Source organism: Schistosoma mansoni (assembly GCF_000237925.1).
Source record: "Schistosoma mansoni, WGS project CABG00000000 data, chromosome 3 unplaced supercontig 0077, strain Puerto Rico, whole genome shotgun sequence".
Taxonomy (NCBI): domain Eukaryota; kingdom Metazoa; phylum Platyhelminthes; class Trematoda; order Strigeidida; family Schistosomatidae; genus Schistosoma; species Schistosoma mansoni.
The window spans coordinates 1510473-1534014 of NW_017386007.1; the positions used below are offsets into that span (position 1 = coordinate 1510473).

The 23542-nt window shown below is 37.9% G+C and overlaps 1 protein-coding gene across 1 annotated transcript in view; it reads left to right on the top strand.

Moving 5' to 3' along the window:
* Smp_161670 (beige/beach protein-related) overlaps positions 1-23542 on the top strand; it is a gene marked incomplete at both ends in the record, with an annotated part of 112157 nt that overhangs the window by 6255 nt on the left and 82360 nt on the right. The window contains 5 exons of the mRNA XM_018791404.1: positions 3557-3651; positions 8230-8315; positions 9272-9469; positions 18673-18748; positions 22590-22966. Coding sequence (XP_018645460.1) covers positions 3557-3651; positions 8230-8315; positions 9272-9469; positions 18673-18748; positions 22590-22966 — 832 coding nt within the window. The remainder of the gene's footprint in view (positions 1-3556; positions 3652-8229; positions 8316-9271; positions 9470-18672; positions 18749-22589; positions 22967-23542) is intronic.

A 23542-nucleotide genomic window follows, 5' to 3' on the forward strand; every position in this document is an offset into this window, starting at 1 on the left:
AACGAATCATCGTCATCATCATAATCATCACCATACGAATCATCATCAGGATCACGAGAATTTTATACGAATCATCATCATAAACTCCATCATATTCATCATCATCGTTATCTTCATCATTGTCTCCATCATCATCATCAACATCAACCTCAACATGATCATCATCATTGAAATCATCATCATCATCGTCATCATTCTAAACATACTCATCATCATCATTTTCATCATCGTACGAATCATAATCACCATCCAAAATTCTTCAGCAACTTCATTATTCTAGTCATAATTATCAACATCATCATCTTCATCATCCATATTAACATCATTAAGAACATTATTATCATCATCATCGAACAAAATGAAATCATCATCCAGATATTCATCACCATCATCAACATTATCAGCATCATCATCATCTTCAGGAACATCATCAGACGAATCATCGTCATCGTCATAATCATCAACAACATCATCAAAATCTTCACAACGATCATCATCATAAACATCATCATCATCATCATCATCATCATCATCATCATCATCATCATCATCATCATCATCATCATCATCATCATCATCATCATCATCATCATCATCATCATCATCATCATCATCATCATCATCATCATCATCATCATCATCATCATCATCACCATTATTATTATTATTATTATTATTATTATTATTATTATTATTATTATAGAAATGACACTATTCAACAATTTATCATCGAAGACAATTGTATCCATGAGGTTTTACCGAATCTATTAAAATTGGTAAATCATCGAATATCGAATCTTTTTAATCTAATCCGTCTGTTTCTCATAGGTGGATCATTTAAAAATGTTTGATTTATTTAATCTTATCATTAATTTCATAGAAATTTTATATGATCCTTATGGGATATGGAAAAAATGGAAATCTATGTAAGTGATTAGATATTATTGATAACATATTGATTGTTTGATCATTGAATTGTGAATTGAATTGATGTGTACTACTGATGTTAACAGATATAAGTAGTATATATCATCGATTGAAAGTGAAATACTTGGAGGGTAGAAGGTTAAGAAGATCAAAGAAATAGGAATGAGAACAGAGAATGATTGGTGTAGAAATGAAAGAACAATGAAATGTGAGACGATTGATTGACATTTTGCATATGAAGTATTTACTGTATGGCTCTTAGATTTTACTAAGACATTGTGTAATTTTGTGTTCGAATATATTCGATTGTCCTTATTTGGGTTCTCGTTTACTACATAAACTTTAGTGGGGCCTTTCATTTTGACGTCAATTAGGTCGAACGATGTTGTTGATGGACTGACCACTTTTATGGTATTAGATCTGACTCCATTTGGATTGTATGCTGATTGTCATCAAAATATACATATCGGCTATCCTTGTGTATTTCATTGACTTAAATAGGTCAAACATGAGGGTGAGTGAAGCGAAATGACGTACGGTGGAGAAGGCGAGTGCGCAAACTCAATGTTACCAAGCCTTAACTGATTTTATAGTCAGACAAAAATAACTTACAGACATGTGATGAATAGGATAAGAAGTGTACACACGAATATGCTCATGTAAAAACAGTCAGGGTCAATAAATGAATAATTAACAAGGTCAAAACGTGACTCAAAAATAATGGATAGACTGGCTTGTCCAGAAGCTAAAATAAGGTATATGGGCTTAACACAGCAACCGACACTACAACACCATATATATATCAGTAGGAAACCTAGATTCTGCCTAAGTATAAAATACAAAGTTAATAAGTAGTATACATAGTGTGGAATTCAGAAGGTATTCACTGTTTTGATCACTTAAGCATTTCGGGGGTTGAGTTAAGAGAAAAAATCCAGTCAGAACACTGAACTACTACAGATAACTTATTCATCATGTTCAGTGTTTATCAAAGACCACTGAAAATCTCGTAGCATTGAATAATTGTTTCATTTTATTAGTTTGAGACTTTTTAGCAATCTGTAACGAATTTAACCTACAAATGAGGACGGCCAAGCCTTTAAAAAAACCTTTCAGCTGAAATTCAACAGATAACTCACTAGTGACTTTCACCATGATATCCATATTGGTAAGGTACATATAGGCTAGCAACAATCAATATTTGTTGAATAATATTGATTCATCAGATTATAGTGGACGAGAACACAGGTGGCGGCGACCAAATGTACGTGAATACAAAATTACAGAACATATTAGTAAAATCTAAGAGCCATACAGTAAATACTTCATATGCAAAATGTCAATCAATCGTTTCACATTTCATCGTTCTTTCATTTCTACACCAATCGTTCTCTGTTCTCATTCCATTTTTCTTTGATCTTCTTAACCTTCTAGCTCCAGATATTTCACTTCCAAAATGTTAATCAGTCGTCTCAAACTTGACTGTTCATAGGTAGTGAACTTATTAATTGGATAATTTATTCACGGTTAAAGTTTATCTATCACTTTGATAAAAGAAACAAACATTTCTGGTAAATCATTAATTTTGATAGTTGAGATCACGAATCAATTGAAGTAACCACCATGGGAAACCTGGAAGAACTAGACGGCCGTTCCGTCCTATTGTGGGACCCTCAGCAGTGCGCATCTACGATCCCGCCTCACGAGATTCTCGCGCGAGCGCTTAACCACTAGAACACTGATCTGGCCGTCATCCAACGGTGTTAATGTCTAACTTCAACCAATCCAAGAAATTGAGCGACACATCCACATGTTGAGGAGTTTCATAATAGGACGAAACAGCCTTCCAGTGCTTCTACGTTTTCCATGGTGGTCTAACTTCAATTGATTCATGATGTCAACTATCAAAATTACCATAATATCCACAAACCCCCCTTCTGATAAAAATAATTAATTGTTCCTTGAAAATGTTTACATTTCTCTCTCTCTCTCTATTTTCATTTTCTATTTAAACACATAACTATTGGTACAAAGGGGGCACCAGATATATATGCGCCACACAAATCTCATTTGATTTGTGTGAGGGCTGTGATACTGCCCAGGTGCCCAAACTGAAACAGGTGGTTTCCTAAGGGAGTCACAACTGGAGCCTTTGATTTAAAGGTCTGATCCACTAGTCAATGGGGCATCGTAAGGAGATTCAGTCCCATGGTAGCCGGTGACCAACGATTGATTCATACGCCATTTGTTTCCTCAGGATACAGGAGCCCATGTTCACCATTGATTTGGAATCAGGGTTTTCCAACTCCCCTAGGTGGACCCTCCGCGTTCACCAACCCGGTTAAAGCACCGGACATTTGCTTTTCGTCCTATCGATGTCGTAAACAACACCCTCACCACGAGAATACAGTGAGTTGGACTTCCCTGACACAGGCTCTGTACACATGGCCATATGAAAGCATTTCGAGAAGGAGAGCGGACTCTCCCTACTCTCAGTCGTACCAGGCCATTTCGGGAGCAATGTGTGTGTCTATGTGCGTGTGTTTGTGTTTGTTTATATCTTCTAATTAACTTCTATTTATGACAATTTTTTCTCATAATTTTTTGTTTCTATATATCGCATATTTAGTTATTATGAACAAAAATATGAGAATTTAAAATTTTTCACTTCTATATCTACAATATCCAATGAATTACTTAATAAGATACATTCAAGTATCTATGGTAAGTAATGTAACCTATTTATAAATTTGATTTAAGTAGACGTGAGATTTTTTTTGTGTGGATTTAGATAGTTACTAAGTGAAAAAACAAAAAAAAAGAAAAGAAACGAAATATGAGTCCTAATCAATAATCATTAATGACAAATGAATTCTGTTTGTTTTTTTCTAATTCTCACTTAGTTACTAGGTTATAGTGTAGGATACGCACTGTTGAGGAGTCTCATAATAAGACGAAACGTCCGTCCAGTGCTTCCCCTGGTGGTCTAGCTTCAATTGATTCATGATCTCAACTATGAAAATATCAGTCCGTCTTCTCTAATTTCATTGTTCATGCATTTTCGTATGGATTGCGCTTCATTTCTGTTCTTTTCTTATCGATCTTCTGTCAAAATACATTCTACGTCTGACCATCGTTATATACTACTAGTGTGGATATAAGTAATCTGTTTATAATTTGATTTAAGTAAACGTGAGATTTTTTTTTGTGTGGATTAAATAGTTATTAAGTAAGAAAAAAACAAAAAAAGAAACGAAATATAAATCCTAATCAATAATCATTAATGACAAATGAATTCTGTTTGTTTTTTCTAATTCTCATTTAGTTACTAGGTTATAGTGTAGGGAACAAGAAGATGAGTGGGGACAATCGAATGTATTTAGGCATAAATTACACCAATGAATGTAGGATCAGTGATCTAGAGGTTAAGTGCTGATGCATGAAACTGAAGGTTCTGGATTCAATTTTTGGTAAGGTCATAGGTACCCATTCCCATCCTAATTTAGTGAACAAAAACATGAGTGGGGACAATCGAATGTAGTTAAGCACAAAATTACAGATTATTTCACTAAATTCTGATAACCATACAATATACAGTCAATTTGCAAACTATCAATCAATTATCTCAATCTTAACTGTTCCTTCGGCAAATATCAGTCCATCGGATGCCGGCTCAGTGGTCTATAAGTTAAATGCTCTGGAGCGAGGCTGGTAGGTCCTGGGTTCGAATCTCGAGAGGCGAGGTCGTGGATGCTCACTGCTGAGGAGCCCCACAATAGGATGAAAAGGCCGTGCAGTGCTTCCAGGTTTTCTCTGGTGGTCTAGCTTTAATCAGTCCGTGTTCTCTGATTTCATTATTTATGCATTTTTATACCGATTACGCTTCATTCCTGTTCGTTCCTTATCGATCTTCTGTCAAAATACATTTTATGTCTGACCATCATCATATACTACTTATGTGGATATAAGTAGAACACACCACAATAGGATATCACTTGGATCTGTAAATTTTAGGGAACAACTTCATTGATTGTGATACTTGATGAGATGGGTTTGAATTTCAAATTGTAGTTATATATTCTTGATTGATGTCAACTGGTACAGTACCTATTTCGAATGCTTATTGCAGGTTGTCTTTTAATCATATACTTAGTATTTAATATATGGCAAGTGTAGAGTTAAATGTTAAGATGATAGAGCTAAAGAATGGTAATTGAAGAGTTGATTGTATAAATGAAGGTTCACCATATAATTTATGGATAATCTTTGTAAAAAATAAGGATCATTCAGAAAATTGTCAAAAGCCTGAAAAGACTTGAAATTTGTTGTATACCTAAGTTAAAGTATTAGATCCGTTAGCCAGACACTATCAGCAACATTCTACTGTGGGAGAGAAAAAACGAGATCCAAGTGGAGGAAGAAATCAGGAAGAAGCACTGGAAGTGGATAGGACACATATTGAGGTAAGCACCCAACTGCATCACAAGACAAGCTTTCACATGGAATCTCCACGGCCATAGGAAAAGAGAAAGTCCGAAGAACACATTACACCGAGAAATGGAGACAGACATGAGAAGAATGAACAACAGTTGGATAGAACTAGAAAGGGAGTCTCAGGACAGAGTGGGTTGGCTAATGCTGGTCAGCGGCCTATTCTCCATTGGCAGTAACAGGCATAAATAAGTAAGTAAGTCAAAGCACTCAAATAATTAGTACCCAAGATCCCAAACGGGATCTAAACAAGGATGTTCATGTCTCACAGTGTGAATTATATCCTGAGATTATTGATCCGCTTCATTCAGTGATTTATATCTTCAACTTCTGTTAGTTTTAATATAACGATAACCTTAACCAATATCATTGATGAATCACTTTTTCACTTTGGACCTGGTCGACTCTCCACCATTGATGGCTTCAAATTATAAAGTGAGAAAATTAATTATGTAGCTAGTCTTAGATAAATCGATTATAACCTTACTCGGTACTCACAAATCTGTTGTTCTTAGACTTTTATTTTAAATGGAGATAGTTTACTACTTACTTATAGATGTTACCCCACGTGGAGTATACACCATCGACCAGGATTCTTCAACCGACTCTGTTCTGGGCTCTCCACTCCAGTTGTTTCGACTTGCTATTCATTCTTCTGTTGCTTGTCTTCAATTCCCAGTACAATGTGTTCTTTGGTCTCCCTATTTTACTTTCGCCTTGGGGATTTGAAGTTAGAACTTGTTTCGTGATGCCGTTTGATGATTTGCGTAATGTATATCCTATCCACCTCCAATATCTTTTACTAATCCCCTCTTCATCTGAAAGCTTGCTTATTCTTTCCCATACTGGACTGTTTCTGATGGTATCCGGTCAATGGACATTGAGTATCTTGTGTAGAAAATTGTTGATAAATACTTATACTTTTTGATGATGGTTGTAGTAGCTCTTGAAGATTCAGCTCCGTACAAAAGAACTGTCTTGACATTTATATTGAAGATTCTGACTTCGATTTTTGTTGACAGTTGTTGTGAGTTCCATATTTTGTTCAGCTGTAGGAATGCTGTCCTTGCTTTGCCAATCCTCGCCTTTACATCTGTATCTGATCCTCCTTGTTCATCCATGATGCTACTTATGTACGTAAAGCCTTTCACCTCTTCCAGAGGTTCTCCATCAAGTTTGATTGAGTTGGTATATTTCCTTTTTGTATTTGAGGATCTTGCTTTTTCCATTGTGTATGTTGAGGCTTACTGATTCAGATGCTACTGCTACACTGTTTATTTTCACCTGCATTTGTTGATTTGTGTGGGAGAGAACAACCAGGTCATCTGCCAAGTTCAAATCGTCTAGTTTCATTCATGCTGTCCATTTTATTCCGTGCTACCCCTCATATATAGGTATCTTCATAATCCATTCAACCACCAGAATAAAGAGAAGGGGAGAGAGTAAGCAGACTTGTCTGTCTCCAATCCTCACTTGGAATACATCTGTCAACTGTTCTCCGTGCACGAGTTGCAGTGTAGTCTGTCGTATGAATTCCAGATGATGTAGATAATCTTCTCATGTATACCATTTTGTTAAAGAAGGTTCCATTAGTTCATCCTTCCCACACTGCCAAACACTTTCTCATAATCTAGGAGGTTGTTGGATGGTACCAAATGTCATTCAAATTGATTGTTCAAAAGTTTGGCTAGTACAAACTAATGACCAGTTTCTTAAAAAAAAACAGACTATATTTTCAGGTGGTTTCTATATCACAATATTGTTACCTTGATAACAAAGATTTGCATGTTGTAATAATCAGTGATTCCGATCAATAATTTCAGCATAAATAATGATCTAAGTGAATCGCCATAACAATAGGTTATACAGGTTATACATATGTCAGAAGGGGGGGGGTTTGCGGATGTTATAGTAAGTTTAATAGTTGAGATCATGAATCCATTGAAGCTAAATCATTATGGAAAACCTGGACGGACGTTTTGTCCTACTTTGGGGCTCCTCATCAGTGTACATTCATACATATGTAATGATTAATTTTCCATTTATTTTGTTATATCTCGATGAGAATCGTGGGTGGTAGCTGTTGGGATCTATCTATGGACTACTAATACTATACATATATTTGTATTGTGTAACTGTTAACCAAGTAATCTATGTATATTCATATTCCTCTTATTATAAGTTTCTATTTGACCTATAGACGATTAATATACGATTTACCGTTCTTGAGTTATACCCAGTCTATCAATTACAGTCTCTCACATTCACAGTCACTTCTGGCTTGTTTGGCTTGTATATAAACCCAATATGTTTGAAATGCATGATTCATAACGCGGAGGCTGAGATTGGTGTTTTGAACTTAACAGGCAGAGATAGTCAGGAAGAAGAACCGATAAAGAATTTGAACTGTTCGTACGGGTTCATGCGTCATCGGTCTGGTTGATAAGTTACGGTTCTCTAATTGTCGGCATCATTACGTTATATGTTAATAGGGCACAAGGCCACAACTTACTTACTTACTTACACCCGTTACTCACAATGGAGCATAGGCCGCCGACCAACATTCTCCAACCAACTCTGCCCTGAGACTTCCTTTCTAGTTCTATCCAACTTCTATTCATTCTTCTTATATCTGTCTCCATTTCTCAGTGTAATGTGTTCTTTGATCTTCTTCTTCTCCTTTGACCTTCAGGATTCCATGTGAGGGCTTGTCTTGTCACGCAGTTCGATGATTTCCTCGATTTGTGTCCTATCCATAATTGTTTTATCATTTATATTCAGTAAATAATTCCATGTTCATAATTTTTATAGATTTAATTAAACAAAACAACAATAATAACACGGGAATTCAATCATCATTGATCGACGCTTATTGTTGTATATCAGTTGGATGTTATGTAAGTTCAAAGAATTGAAATCGATTCTGAAAGTTTTCTATATACAAATAACACCAAGTATTTACTTTGTAACGTTAATGTTATCCACTTAGCAATCGTTCGAGTCCCGGAGTGAACATCAACTGTGAGATGCAGACATATTCAACTGACGAGTCTCGATTGAGGTGGAACGCGCGTCCTGGATTCCACTGCTAGCCTCTATCCATCTATGCTAATAAGATGGGTGTTTCTTGTTGTTTACTGATTCTATGGGTTATGTTAGTATGTGATAAACATTCTCTTTAGTTAATACACCTTTATTCACAATATACTTTTGTGAATACCAACTACTGGTTGAGACAATTCAAACATGCTGTCAAATATTCAGTTACTTTCCAATTTTATTTCTTAAATTCATCTATTTATTCAAACATATAAATATTGATACAAAGGGGCACCGAATACATATGCGCCACACAAGTCAGTTGATTTGTTTGTGGGCTATGATACTGCCCGGGTGCCCAGACCAAAGCAGGTGGTTTTCTTAGGGGGCCACACACAGAGCCTTTGATCGAATAGTCTAATCCACAAGGCATTAGGGCATCGTGAGGAGATGCAGTCCCATGGTAGCCGGTGAACAACAATTGGTTCATACGCCATTTGTTCCTTCAGGATACTGGAGCCAGCCCATGTGCACCATTGGTTTGGAATCAGGGTTTTCCAACTCTCCTAGGTGGGTCCTCCGCGTTCGCCAACCCGGTTAAAGTGCCGAACACTTGTTTTTAGTCCTCTCAATTTCGTAAACAACTCTTCTGCCACGAGAATGCAGTGAGTAGGACTTCCCCGATAGTAGCTGTATTACTCGTGGTCATGTGAGAGGGATAGCGGACTCTCCACACCCTTGGCCGTACTAGGGCATTTTTGGGACTATTTGATAAGGATTAAATCATAATGAAATCTTTTATTTTTTCTACAAGGGTTTTGTACAATACAATCATATACACGATTTATTTTGTTTAATCAACGAATCAAATCGACCGCCATCGGAATCATCATCATCGTCATCATCAGAACCTCAGGGGATTTATTATGATGCAAATGAACAATATAATGAAGACTTTGTTGTTATATCAAGTTTTTTAATTTATGCATTAAGTCTTCAAGAGCCAAATATGGTGAGTTAATCTTTTTTAAATTCTTATTTATTAGGTAAGTTCAGTTTGAGTATTTTAGGCAGTGATTGTACCCTTTAAAGTTTCAGATCTATCAATGATATGCCGGATCAGTGGTCTATCGGTTAAGGGCTCTGGCTCGAGACTGGTAGGTCCTGGGTTCCGATCTCGCCCACGAGGCGGGATCGTGGATGCGCACTGCTGAGGAGTCCCATAATAGGACGAAACGGCCGTCCAGTGCTTCCAGGTTTTCCATGATGGTCTAGCTTCAATTGACTGATGATTTCAACTTGGAAAAATATAAATAGACCTCTCTGTGATACATTTTCTGCAAATGTGCCAATAATTGTTAGACATTGATATCGTGACCAGATTAGTGTTAGAACATTATTGAAAACCTAGAAGCACTATACGGTCGTTTCGTCCTAGTATAGGAATCCTCAGATGTGTGCATCCACACACCCCTCACCAAAGGTAATCGAATCCAGGACTTTTGATGTCTCACATGAACGCTTAACCTTTAGACCACTAATCTGGGATCCAACAGTATTGATGCCTAACTTCAATCAAGCCATTTAATTTCATACTAGGACAAAATGGCTATTCAGTGCTTCCAGATTTTCAATAGTGGTCTAACATTGATAGGTTAATGATTTCAATAAAATTCAACGATCTCCATAGCCACAAACTGTAAAGGGTAAGATTTACTTGAAATATATTTATAGAGGACTGATCAACAAAACCGTCCTTATTTTTGACTCATGCTACATCATAGCATAGCGGTTTTCACTTCCCAGTTGCCCATACCGTGAAAGGGTTATTCTACAGGTACCTGAAAACGAAATTGGGCAACGACCTTTTTGTAAGTAATTTTCGTGTTATCTCCGTACTTGTTGAGACCTTACCTCCGGGTATGGGGAATCCATGGGATAAGTTGAGGTGTGCAGTTTTTGGGTTGACCTTTTCTAACCCCACCCTTTCTCGTGTGAAAGCGGCATTGCTGTTATGCTGATTATCCGAAGGAAGCACTATTGCCGTCTCACCTCTGTACAGTCAGCAGTACGACTTCGTCCTCAGACCTCGGGTTTGCTGCTTTTAGTCTTACCACTCTTCAACCGACCTGTCTGGTATGGTAGGACCTTTAGGAACGATTGTTCCAGGCAGTATAGCTCTATTGGTTAATCACGATAGGGAAGCCCAACCACCACGTCAAGGTAGCAGCAACAGTCAGGGGAAGCATTAGTAGAAAAGTGTAAATAAATTTTTCTCAGAAATCTAAGTCTCACATATTTATAGATGTGTAATTAAGTTACATAGACATCATGGAAAGTAAGCATCATTAAAATTTATGCAACTAGGCTATTTGATGCTAAGACTAATTAAAGATTAACTAACCTTAATAGATTCCTTTACGGTGACAAAATATTTACTCTGCATTAATTCACGTGTAATGTAATGTAAATCTTAAATGGAACATCTAGTCACCAAGTTAGTTATCCAATTATCATCACCATGGCCGCAAATCAACAAAGTAGATTTGTTTGTAAATGGAGTAGAAGTCAAGAGTTTTACTCTAACCAGCGTTTTTATCATTGTTTGCTCGTATGGAAATCATATGGAAGCCCTATGGTTTAATAAAATCAGCGCTGTAAACCAACAGGTTCAAGACATAACAAAAAGACATGGTAGCAAATACTAGGAAGATGTGACCATCAACCATCCCTGAGAGAGTACTTGGGCTTATGTGTATGTCATGAAGTGCATTGGTGAAAGTTTATATACCAGTGGTATGCATGTAATGCATAAGAGATAGTCTAGTGTAACAAATACGTTCAAAGGGAGTGGTGACCATCTACCCTCCCAGATAATTTATTTTATTTATTTAAACACATAAATATTGGTACAAGCAAGCACCAGATAAATATGCGCCTCACAAATCTCATTCGATTTGTGTGAGGGCTGAGATACTGCCCAGGTGCCCAGACTGAAGCAGGTGGTTTTCTTAGGGGGCCACAACCGGAGCCTTTGACCTGAAGGTCTAGTCCACAAGGCAGTGGAGCATCGTGAGGAGATGCAGTCCCATGGTAGCCGGTGACTAACGATTGATTCATACACCATTTGTTCCTTCAGGATACTGGAACCCATGTGCACCATTGGTTTGGAATGAGGGGTTTCCAACTCCCCTGGGTGAACTTTCCGTGTCCACCAACCCGGTTAAAGCTCTGGGCGTTCGCTTTTCGTCCTCTCAATTTCGTAAACAACACCGCCGCCACGAGAAGGCAGTGAGTAGGACTTGTGTGGCAGAGGCTATATATTCGCTTGCCATGTGATAGCATTTCGAGAGGGAGAGCGGACTCTCCCCACTCTCGGCCGTACCAGGGCATTTGGGGGCCTCCAAGATAAGTAAATATACCTATATGTATTCTATATAACGCATGAGTGAAAACTTGTATGCTACCGGTGTCCATGTAACTTATAATTGGCGCTGATGCAATGTTCGCACGTTAAGACCATGGGTTACCGATTTCCTCACAAACTCATATCCACGCGGTGGGTTTGAGAACCATGAATACTCAGAAACTAATTGCAGAAAACCCAGACTGATTTCATTAGATAAGGCCACCATCGCCATCACCAAGGGGAACCAATATGTCAATTATTAGAACTATTTATATCTTTGTAAACAAAGATGGATAGTGGCTAGCAGTGGAATCCAGGACGCGCTTTTCGTCCTATTTGGGACTCGTCAGCTGGATGTACCTGCATCTCAGAGTTGATGTTCATATCTTTTGCTAAACCGTCAACATGTATCACGTGTTTTACATTGGTCGCTTCAACAAACGACATTGAATTATGAATAAAATGGTAATTTTAACTAATTAATTGCACATAAACATAGTGACCATGGTTTATGTAATCAAGAACAATCTTATTTGTCATGATGAATACACTTTGTTTGAATGAATGTGTTAAACATTCCTCTTATTATCAGTTTAGGATTATGGAGATTGTTAAGTTTCGATTGATATTATGAATGGATCAATTTTAGACCACCATTGAAAACCTGGAAGCACTGAATGGTCGTTTCGTTTTAGTATGGAACTCTTCAGCAGTGTACATCTACGATAATGCATATTGGACCCGAACCAAGGATTTTCGGTCTTGCGCGCAAACGCCTTACCTCTAGACTACTTAGCTGGTATCTTGGAGTTCTAGTGAGAAGCTGTGACCACTGAAGTCCATTCCGTGCAGGATGTGAGATTGTTATCCACCTCAGACTATGAACGAAGAATTGCGCAAGATCATGGATTGATTGGAGTTAGACATTAACATCGTTGAATGCCAGCTCAGTGGTCTAGAGGTTAAGTGTTCGTGCGCGAGACCGAAAATCCTAGGTTCGGGCCCCGTGTATGTTATCATAGATGCACACTGTTGAGGAGTCCCATACTAAAACGAAACGGTCATTCAGTACTTCCAGATTTTTAGTGGAAGCCTAGTTTAGATCAACTCGTGGATTATTATTCAGTTATTGTTATGACCTTGGTGTTTTTCATTTTTCTTCGTATTTGTCAAGTGGAGAATTATCTTTTATAATTACTTACTTACGCTTGTTACACCTCGTCGAGGAGCATAGGCCACCCACCAGTGTTCTCCATCCAACTCTGTCCTGGACAATCCTTTCCAATTCTTTCCAGTTAACATTCATCCTTTTCATATCTACTTCTATTTCCCGACGTAATGTGTTCTTTGATCTTCCTCTTTTACGCTTCCCTTCAGGATTCCAAGTTAGGGATTGCCTCGTGATGCAGTTTGATGATTTCCTCAATGTATGTCCTATCCACTTCCAACGTCTTTTCCAAATTTCTTCTTCATTTGGAAGCTGGTTTGTCCTCTCCCATAAAACGCTGTTGCTGATAGTATCCGACCAGTGAATGTTGAGTATCTTGTGTGGACAACTATTTATAAATACTTGTACCTTCTTGACAATGGATGTAGTAGTTCTCCATGTTTCGGCTCCATATAGTAGGACTGACTGTCTTGACGTTCGTATTGAAGATTCTCACTTTGAAATGAGTTGAGAGTTGTTTTAAGTTCCATATGTTCTTCAATTGTAGAAATGTGGTCCTTGCTTTGCCAATCCTTACCTTTACATCTGCATCAGATCCTCCTTGTTTGTCAATGGTGCTTCTCAGGTACGTGAATGTTTCCACCTCTTCCAGAGTTTCTCCATCAAGTGTGACTGGGTTGGTGTACTCCCTTGTTGTATTTGGGAATCTTGCTTTTACCTTTGAGTATGTTGAGACCTGTTGATGCAGAGACTGCTGCTACATTTGTTGTCTTCGTTTGCATTTGTTCGTGTGTATGAGATAGGAGGGCTAGGTCATCTGCGAAGATGACACCACGGGCCATCATATTATAACTGTAAACATATTTACAACAAGGATCAAGTTTTATCTAATTATTTGTTGCTTTTTCAAATACCGTCCTCTTTCAATAAGATTCAATTCATGATCAGAAGGGGTTTTGTGGAGATTTCAGTATTTTTCAAAGTTGAAATCATGAGTCAATTGAAGTTAGACCACCATGGAAAACCTGGAAACACTGGAAGGCCGTTTCGTCCTATTGCGGGGCGCCTCAGAAGTGCGCATACACGATCACGCACTCGCGTGATTCGAACCCAGGACCTACCAGTCTCGAGCCAGAACACTTAACCGATAGACCACTGAGCCGGCCGGAATCCAACCGTGGTAATGTCTAACTTCAACCAATCCACGACGTTTTGAGTAACCGTTCACCAATTATCTTCAGTGAGTTGATATCTCTACAACAGGCTTGGTAGAACTCCACTGATCACTGCTTCCCACAATTCGTGACAAGATGCAGGTACATCCAGCTGACGAATCCCAAATAGGACGAAGTGACGCGCGTCCTAGATTCCACTACCAGCCACTTATCATGACAACATAAGTTTTATAAAATTATTCTTACCCCCTTCCCCCCCCCTCAGAAACATAGTTAATGTACTTTAAAATGTTTATTACTATTCTATTTCTTTAAAAAAAAATTATCAAGAATAAATAAACACAAATAAACATGTAAATAAAATCTGGTTTATTACAAGTACACACATGCACACACACACACACACTTACATACACACACACACACTGAACCCTTTTCTTTTAGAGATGCTTGTTGATCTATTTTCTTTGTGAACAGAAATCTTGTTTCTAAGTATTGGATTATAGTACTGTTTACTGTGTACTGTATTGTACTGTAGTTTAGCATAATAAACATTGATCAGATTACATACATCTAATTAAGGTCATTTCCAGTTTAATAAAGAGAGAAGATGTGCTTAATACATTATTCTAGAATGGTAATTTTTTATAAGCAAAGATAGATAGTAACTAGTAGTGGAATCTATGATGCGCGTTATCTGCATCCCAGAGTTGATGTTCACTCTAGGAATTGAACCTAGTAACGTTCCCTCTAAATGCCATCACGTTATCTACTTAGCTATTGAGTATACCTAGTTGATGAGTCCCAAATAGGACGAAACGTGCGTTCTAGATTCCATTGATAGCCACTATCTATCTTTACTTCTAATGCTCATGAATTAAGGCAATATCGAAGCAATATGCACAGAATGCGCATATTGTCAATAAGCGACTAATCAATGATAGTCTTGAACATCAATGGGAAGGTACAAACAAACATTGACAAAAACGAATTAAAGTATCATATCAATGTAAGAGTTTATAATTTACTACTTGTAGCTAGTTAGGTCCTGTTTTTATGTAATTGTGATCCATGTGGATTATGAAGGCAAGCCAGAAGTAGGTTGAAGGAGCTAGCGAGAAATGATAGAACCAGATTCATGTATTCCTTATTTCAAAAATCACAAAAGGGTTGATACTTAAGTTTACTATTGACCTACTATAAAAGTTTTGTTTTGCTATAGTCATCTTGTAAAGAAGGATATCCTTGACAGTTAATGAAATCAGGAGTAACAAACAGAGACTTTGCTCCAATATTGGATAATAGATGTCAAAGGATTCTATGTAGATCTACATCAAAATTTAATGCTTCCGATTGAAACATTCAGTTCTAAAGGACAGTTAACGTCTTGAAACTCATATCAACATCAGAAAGGGTTTTTTGTGGAAATTTCAGTAATTTTTTTATAGTCGAAATCATGAGTCAATTGAAGTTAGACCACCATGGAAAACCTGGAGGCACTGAACGGCCGTTTTGTCCTATTATGGGACTCCTCAGCAGCGTAGATCTATGTGACCTTCAAGATCTATGTGAAGGCTCGGATACTGCCTGGGTGCGCAAACTGAAGCCGATTGTTTTTCTTCGGGGCTACACCTGAAACCTTTGACCTAAAGGTCTAATCCACAAGGTAGTGGAGCAACGTGAGGAGATGCAGTCCCATGGTAGCCGATGAACAACAATTGGTTCATATGCCAGTTGTTCCCTCAGGATAGTGGAGCCCATATGCGCCATTGGTTTGAAACCAGGGTTTTCTAACTCCCCTGGGTGGACGCGCCGTGTCCACCAACCCGCTTAAAGCACCGGATATTCGCTTTTCGTCCTCTCAATTTCGTAAACAACCCCACTGCCATGAGAAGGCAGTGAGTAGGAATTCCTTGGTGGTTTTCATGTTAGAGCGAGTGAGTAGAAGTGGTTATCAAACCTTACATCGCTTAGGATATCGGTAGAAAATGCTAATAATATCTATTATATTTGTATATTTTTATAATTTTTGTTGTAAGCATTATCATGTTAAGCAGTAATAGTTGTTGCTCTGAATCCAATGATTTGAACAGTTTATCTTTATCAGGTAGAGTCAATAGTTGAGATAATGAGGCGTATTATATATAGGTGTTAGCTGTCAGTTTTTTAAGAATTTCACATATGGAGACATCTCAGATGGTCTAGTTTTGAATGAGAATTCATTTTGGTGTGTTACACTACTAATAAGTAATATGAGATAACTTGATCACTTTCTTGACTTACAGTTAAGATGTTTAAGAAATATGTTTCTAGTTATTTGATGAATTATTTCGGCCAACATATCATTTATAGTTTTCAACTTAAGAAGTATGATCACTAGTGACTGGTTCAATTAGATAATTCCTGGAGTTCTAGTGAGAAGTTGTGACCAGTGGAGCTAAACTATGTCAGGTAGAGTCAGGTATCTACTTGAGTACAATGGAAGTTGGTCGCACAATTTCGTGGATTGGTTGAGATTAGACATTACCACGGTTGGATTCCGGCCGGCTCAGTGGTCTATCGGTTAAGTGCTCTGGCGCGAGACTGGTAGGTCCAGGTAGTCTACACCTACCAACATGGCTCAGTCCAATTGTCAGTGACTTCATGGATTTGTGCCACGTTTCGGTCTGTCCGCCCCTAACTTTCTTTCAACCTACTCCTACACCATAAAACATCGAAGGTCGGGGCAGTCGGTGGTTGGGCACACGTAACACATGTCCTAGCCATCTCAACTGATGAAGTTTAACTGCTTCATCAATCGATTTGCCATCCTTACCTAGTACCCGTTTCCTAACAACTGCATTACTTACTTAGTGATCTCAGGATATACGAGCAGTGCTTTGAAAACATCGATGATCGAATACTAGTAGCCTACGAATATCCTTCAGTTACTATCAACACTTTACAAATGTAAAGTATGATTCAAAATATGGTGCCCGAATCTGAAAACAGTGAATGAGTTGTTACATGAATCTTATTGGGTTGATATGTGTAGGGACGAATCATTTTCCCCTCTCTTTCTAATTTCGAATAATGTCAGTAATTCCATACAAACAATTTCTATCATTTAACTAAAAAAAGTATGTGATTCCTGTGCGGATTACCTCGATATTGTCATTATAAGTGGAGTCCAGGACGCGCGTTTCGTCCCGTTTGGTACTGATCAGCTAGACTTATCTTCATGCTTGTGACTTAAGATAATATCGAGGCAATCCGCATAAGATGCACATACGTTGATAAGAGACTCATCAATCGCAGTCCTAAACTTCAATGGGAAGATTCAAATAACCGATCAAAAGTGAATTAGTCTTCAACCCATTGTACAACCTAGTGGCTATCTGGACTCAGTAACTAAATGGATAACACGATGGCATTTGAAGCAAACGTTACTGGGTCTGAGTTCTTAAGTGAACATCAACTCTGTGATATAGGTAATCCATCTGATGAGTCATAATTAGGATGAAGTGACGCGTGTCCTAGATTCCATTGTTAGCCACCATCGATCTCTATTTGAAAATTACATCGTAAGTAGAAAATATTTGGATAAATGAATTTGTACAGAAGTTATTATAAACATGTGGAGAATTACTACAGTTGTCTACGCAAAATACTCAACATTCACTAGCCGGATACTATTAGCAACAGCTTTTATGGGAGAGGACAAACGAGCTTCCAGCTGAAGAGGAAATTAGGAAACGACGTTGGAAGTGGATCGGATATACAATAAGGAAATCACCAATGTGCATCACGAGGCAAGCCCTAAATTGGAATCCTGAAGGGAAGCAAAAAAGAGGAAGGTCAAAGAACACATTACGTCGGGAAATAGAAGTAGATATTGTTATGACTGGCCGATTTTGAACGCTATATTCGCTTCCCTAGGCTAGTTCCGTACCCCCGAGCTAGAACTACTCCGCGACTTGAAGACGAGAGAAAAGGCACAAAGTGTGAGGGAAGCACTTTACTACAGGGTTCAATCTTGTTACAGAAAATCATAGGTATTTATAGATGTTAGCCAATCCATTGACGACATATTATGATACCGACCAATAGTATCACGCCACGTTGGAACTCTAGAATGTTCCGTCGTATTCTGATTGGCTGGGGCTCTTTATGAGCCTCTGTAGGCTCTGTTAGAGTTCTCCGGAAGCTGACTCAATAGATATAAAAAGGATGAATGTTAACTGGAAAGAATTGGAAAGGGTTGTCCAGGACAGAGTTGGATGGAGAACACTGGTGGGTGGCCTATGCTCCTCGACGAGGTGTAACAGGCGTAAGTAAGTAGGTATTATAAACATAGATCAGCCTAGTTATCATAACAAAGATAGGAATATCTTTCAGTTCATAAGGAATACTTCCATTCAAAATCGATCCAGTTCAAAGAACTATTCAATGAACTTCTCTATTTATTGTTTCTTTAAATGTAGATCACATTAAAATCAGCAATAGATCAATTTCGTTCTGATATTGGCAATAAAAGAACTCTTTCCACTATTGATTATTGTAAGTTAACAATGGAAAATAATTGAATAATATTGAATAATTGATTTTAGCCTTTGAACTATCATGTTATCCAGTCTTCATTCATTGGTTGCGATTATCACGTGGACCCCGACCAGGTGGTCTATACATATCAATACGACTTAATCTGATTGGTAACGACTTCATAGATTAGTGCCCTGTCGTGATTTGGGTGCTTCTAGATTTTTTCCAACTTACTCCCATACTAGTAAAAATCGCCTGTGAAAGGTAGTTAGTGATTAGGCATAAGAAATACATTTCCTAGTAACCTCATTTATTAAAGATCCACTACTTCGCAAACCTATTTTCCATCTTTACTTCTGTGTCTAACCTCAGCACTGCTCACCCGGTGGTCGCGAAATACATGAGAAAGGCTTCAAAGACACTTATGATCGAATACTAATAACCTACGAATATTCTCCATTATTAATGGTCATGCTACACAGCCATGAAGTGAAACAAAACGAAATACTGATCAGTGAACAAGTCATTTAGTTGAAAAACGAATATCTCGCCTGCGCCACAAGGGACGCAGGTTGACAAAACCAATCGGGCTTTATGAATTTATGCTCAGACATTGTCAAACACGAACTCACCAGAGCTGTTGAGACTTCCGACATGAGTGAAGTGGTTGATGCATGCAACTACTTCACCGCCACAGAACCTCTCGATCAGCAAACTTAAAATTTGTCCTAAAGTTAAGGAATATAACTATTGACAGACGTTAGAAAGTATGTCTATGTACCAGAACCTGACGAAGAGCAAATATCTGGTAGATGCATCCATGTCCAGATCTTAAACCAGCCTGCTTTTTCGAGTTCACTCTTCCTGAGCTCTAGTAAAGCGTCTGAAACTAACCATATTAGTTAAACTGATTTCTCTAAGATTGTCATAAGTGGAATTTTGTCCTTTCATAGAAACTGAGACGATCAGTAACCGAGAACAGTCAGATGGGATTCCATCCAGTTCTCAGATTCTAGCTAATATTTTAGTCAACTTAACCGCTAAAACTGGATCACCACTTCTAAAGATCTCTGGGGTTATCCGCCTGGGACTTCTGTTTCTCTCGTCTTAGCTCACGTATAACCTTCTCGACCTCACTAAGAATTGGAGGATTTGTGTCAATTGTCCGTCCAGATTGTTTGAAGATAGTAGGTAACTGGAGCATAGCTTGTGGTCAGCTGAATTGTTGTTTAGAATTCTCTGCCCAACGGTTTAATCTGCTGGACTGAGAGTGAGTGACAATTTCTTCTTTTCCAAGATGGTCTCACTAACAGCTGGAATTTCAACATCTGTTTCCTTGATGAGTCTGAATAGTTGTCTATTGTCACCTGATGCTTCTGACTATTATCTCTCTTTCGGTGTTTCCGTCCATCACTACTTATGATCGTTTAATAGGCTCTTTCTAACTCTTTGTTAAAGACCACCTTCGCTCCTCATCGTGTTTGAAGCCTAATGGGGTGAGTTTACGAAGATCTGTAGATTAAGTAAGCATCAAAATGCCTCTTCTACAGTTGTTTAAATATTATGCCAGTTTACACTATGGTGGACATCGCTCGGACAAATAAATACTGTCACTAGAGCACGGTCAAGGTCTAAAAAAGCTCCATAATGAGCAACAGTTTTCTATTGATCATCCTGAGAAACGACTAGTGGTAATGTGCTCTGTTTAGGTTCATCATTGAGTCGATTTTGGCAATTGCCATATCAGAAGATGTCTTTCATAAGTTAGTACGTGTTGGAAATAAAAGGTTATCCAAGCATATTTTCAGCAGCCGGTTGCCGTTATCATTCTGGTCTAGACTAGCTACTTGAAGTTCAAAATCACCTGCTGCTATTACTACATCTGAGAATTTACCTTTCTGAATGAGGTTGGATTACTTCATATAAGATTCATCTTTGGCCTCATCCTATTCGGAGCGAGTGTGAGCGTGGGCAGAGACAGGGAAGTGGAAACTCTGAGTTCCTACTGTCTCGTTTGGTCAGATACATCACAAGCAACTATCTGTTCTGTTCATAATAGCCTATTCTACTTTCTAAATGAATGATAAGCCTACGCCAGTGAGACCCCTAGAAGTAATAGTTACGTCCTCAGATATACGGTGAGTAAATCATGCTGGTCCTTTGTATTGAATAGGTGAGACCAGTTGAATAATCGTACTTCGATTATGTATTAGTGTTTTGCAGACCCAAGACAAATCGATAGTGCGAGATTCTAAAGTCTTTGATAAGGAAGCCTCTTGTTGCATCTGACATAAGGTTCGAAAATTGAAAGTTCCAGCATATAGTTAAGTAAGCGGTCTCAAGAGGCAACAAATAAAATCTCGTGAACTCGAATCGTCAGTATTTTGGGCGACTAGTGATATAGACATAAGTGAAGGACCAGTTGTGGGGCGAGAAGAAATATTAGGGAGTGACAAAGGGATTTTGTCGTGTACAATATGATCTCGGGTGCCGTTAGAGGTACGACGGCCATGGGCACTTCCCGGCTGCCCAAGCTGTAGAACAATGTTCCTTCTTGGGGGCGCGGAAAGGGAACTGTATTAGAAGTGGTCGTAGAGACCTAAGAGCGTTCGCACAGAGCTTAAGAGACAACTACTTGAGGTTGGTCACATACGGCCGTTTTGCAAGAAAATTTTGACCTTTTGGGTCCGTGATTCAAAACGCCTCACCACTAGAAAAGGAAACCTGTGAGGTAAAGTGAAGTGTGAAATTCTTAGAGTAAATCGTTTAAAGGGCGGCATCGCCATAGACGCTGGTTGTCTGAGGACGATATCTTATTTCCCCCAAACCTCAGTATAGTCGACAGTATCACTTCACCCTAGGATTTTAAGTCTCAGCTTTAAATCTTACCGATCCCCGACCAACCTAAATAGACGAATATTTCAATCAAAATAGGTCGATCGAGTCATCATGATAGGCAGTTCAAGGTAGCGGAGATATATGTATGAGTGTACAACTATCTGTCGATTCTATTTGGTACATAAAACTTTCAGATTACACTCAGTCTTCTCACTTAAATGATCAGTTTTATTTGCATATAGAATGTTTATGTATCAGTATAAGAATTGAATACTTCTCATTATAACAGTTTTGTGTAGTCTGAACTTCAACTAAACGAGGGAAATCAGCTTCAACAATGTCATACTTGATTAGAGCAATTAAAATCCGTTTTGTAGTAACTGTAGCAATAGCAAAGAATCTAATGACTCACTTACTCTGATCTTATAATTTGAACCATAGTTCACCATACAAACATTTAACTCCTGATATGATAAACCATGGATTTCAACCTCATTACTTATTTACTTACGCCTGTTGCTCACAATGGAGCATAGGACGCCGACCAGCATTCTACAACACACTCTGTTCCGGGACTTCCTTTCTAGTTCTATCCAATTTTTATTCATTCTTCTCATGTCTGTCTCGGTTTCTCGGTGTAATGTGTTCTTTGTTCTTCCTCTTCTTTTTTGACCTTAAGGATTCCATGTGAGAGCTTGTCTTGTAACACAGTTGGGTGCTTTCATAAATATGTGTCCTATTCACTTCCAGCGCTTCTTCCTGATTTCTTCCTCCACTGGAATCTGGTTTGTTCTCTCCCGCAGTAGGTTGCTGCTGATAGTGTTTGTCTAACGGATCCGAAGTATTTCCCGTAAACAACTGTTAATAAACACTTGTATCTTCTGTATGATGACCTTCATAGTTCTCCAGGTTTCCACCATATCCAGCAGAACTGTCATGTATCATCCTCATAAGAAACTAGTATACTACGACTATCTGATCTTTTTGACTTACTTATCATATATTGTCTTCTACCTTATAGATTATCAAACCCTACTTATCCAATTATCAAGTCGTATAAGACTATGTTATCAACATCAACCAGATATTCTTCTATCCAATCTACAATCAACATTCAATGATCCTACTTCTTCTTCTTCATGTGATCAATATTATCAATACTTCTTGACATTTCTAGCTTCAATTGATTTAAATAAATCCTATTCTGATATCTTTATGGCATTACAATTAAAAGGCGACATTTCAGTAGTATCTTCACCTTTAACTAAAAAAAGATTACCGGATCATTTTTATCATCAATTAACAAAATATTTATGTTCTATATTTGATCCCAAATTAAAAATGGATCATATATCATTTAATTTACCAAAGATTATTGGTAAAAGTCTTTTATGTTGGGTAAGTAAATCAATATTTTGTGTGTGTGTGTGTATTTGAATATTGGTTGAAATAAATGAATCAAGATGAGTACTGTTGAGGAGTCTCAAAATAGGACGAAACGACCGTCCAGTGCTTCTAGGTTTTCTATGGTTGGTCTAGCTTCAATTGATTCATGATTTCAACTATAATATCAACAAATAAACCCCTTCTGATATTAATCACAGATAAGGCGTTGGATGTCTTTATGGTGACTACTTTTGTTATATACTATATGTTGTCAAACATCATGTGACAAAATCATCAGTCAGAATATCGACTTCTGTGACTTTGACCCTGTTGAGGTGATCCGGATAATATCTCGCTATAGACAAGAAAAGCTTAGGAAACACTAAGAAGCATTTTATCCAATCAGCGTTTGACTAGGAGTTTTGCTAGAAACATCATGAAAGTGAAAAGTCACATGTAGAGTTTCTGATTGACTGATTAATACACTGCTACTATGTCTAGTAGTATTCCAGAATTTTGAGGAAAACGCAAGGACTTCTAAAATACCATCAAGACCCTTTATTTTCTGTACATGAATGAACTTTTGGA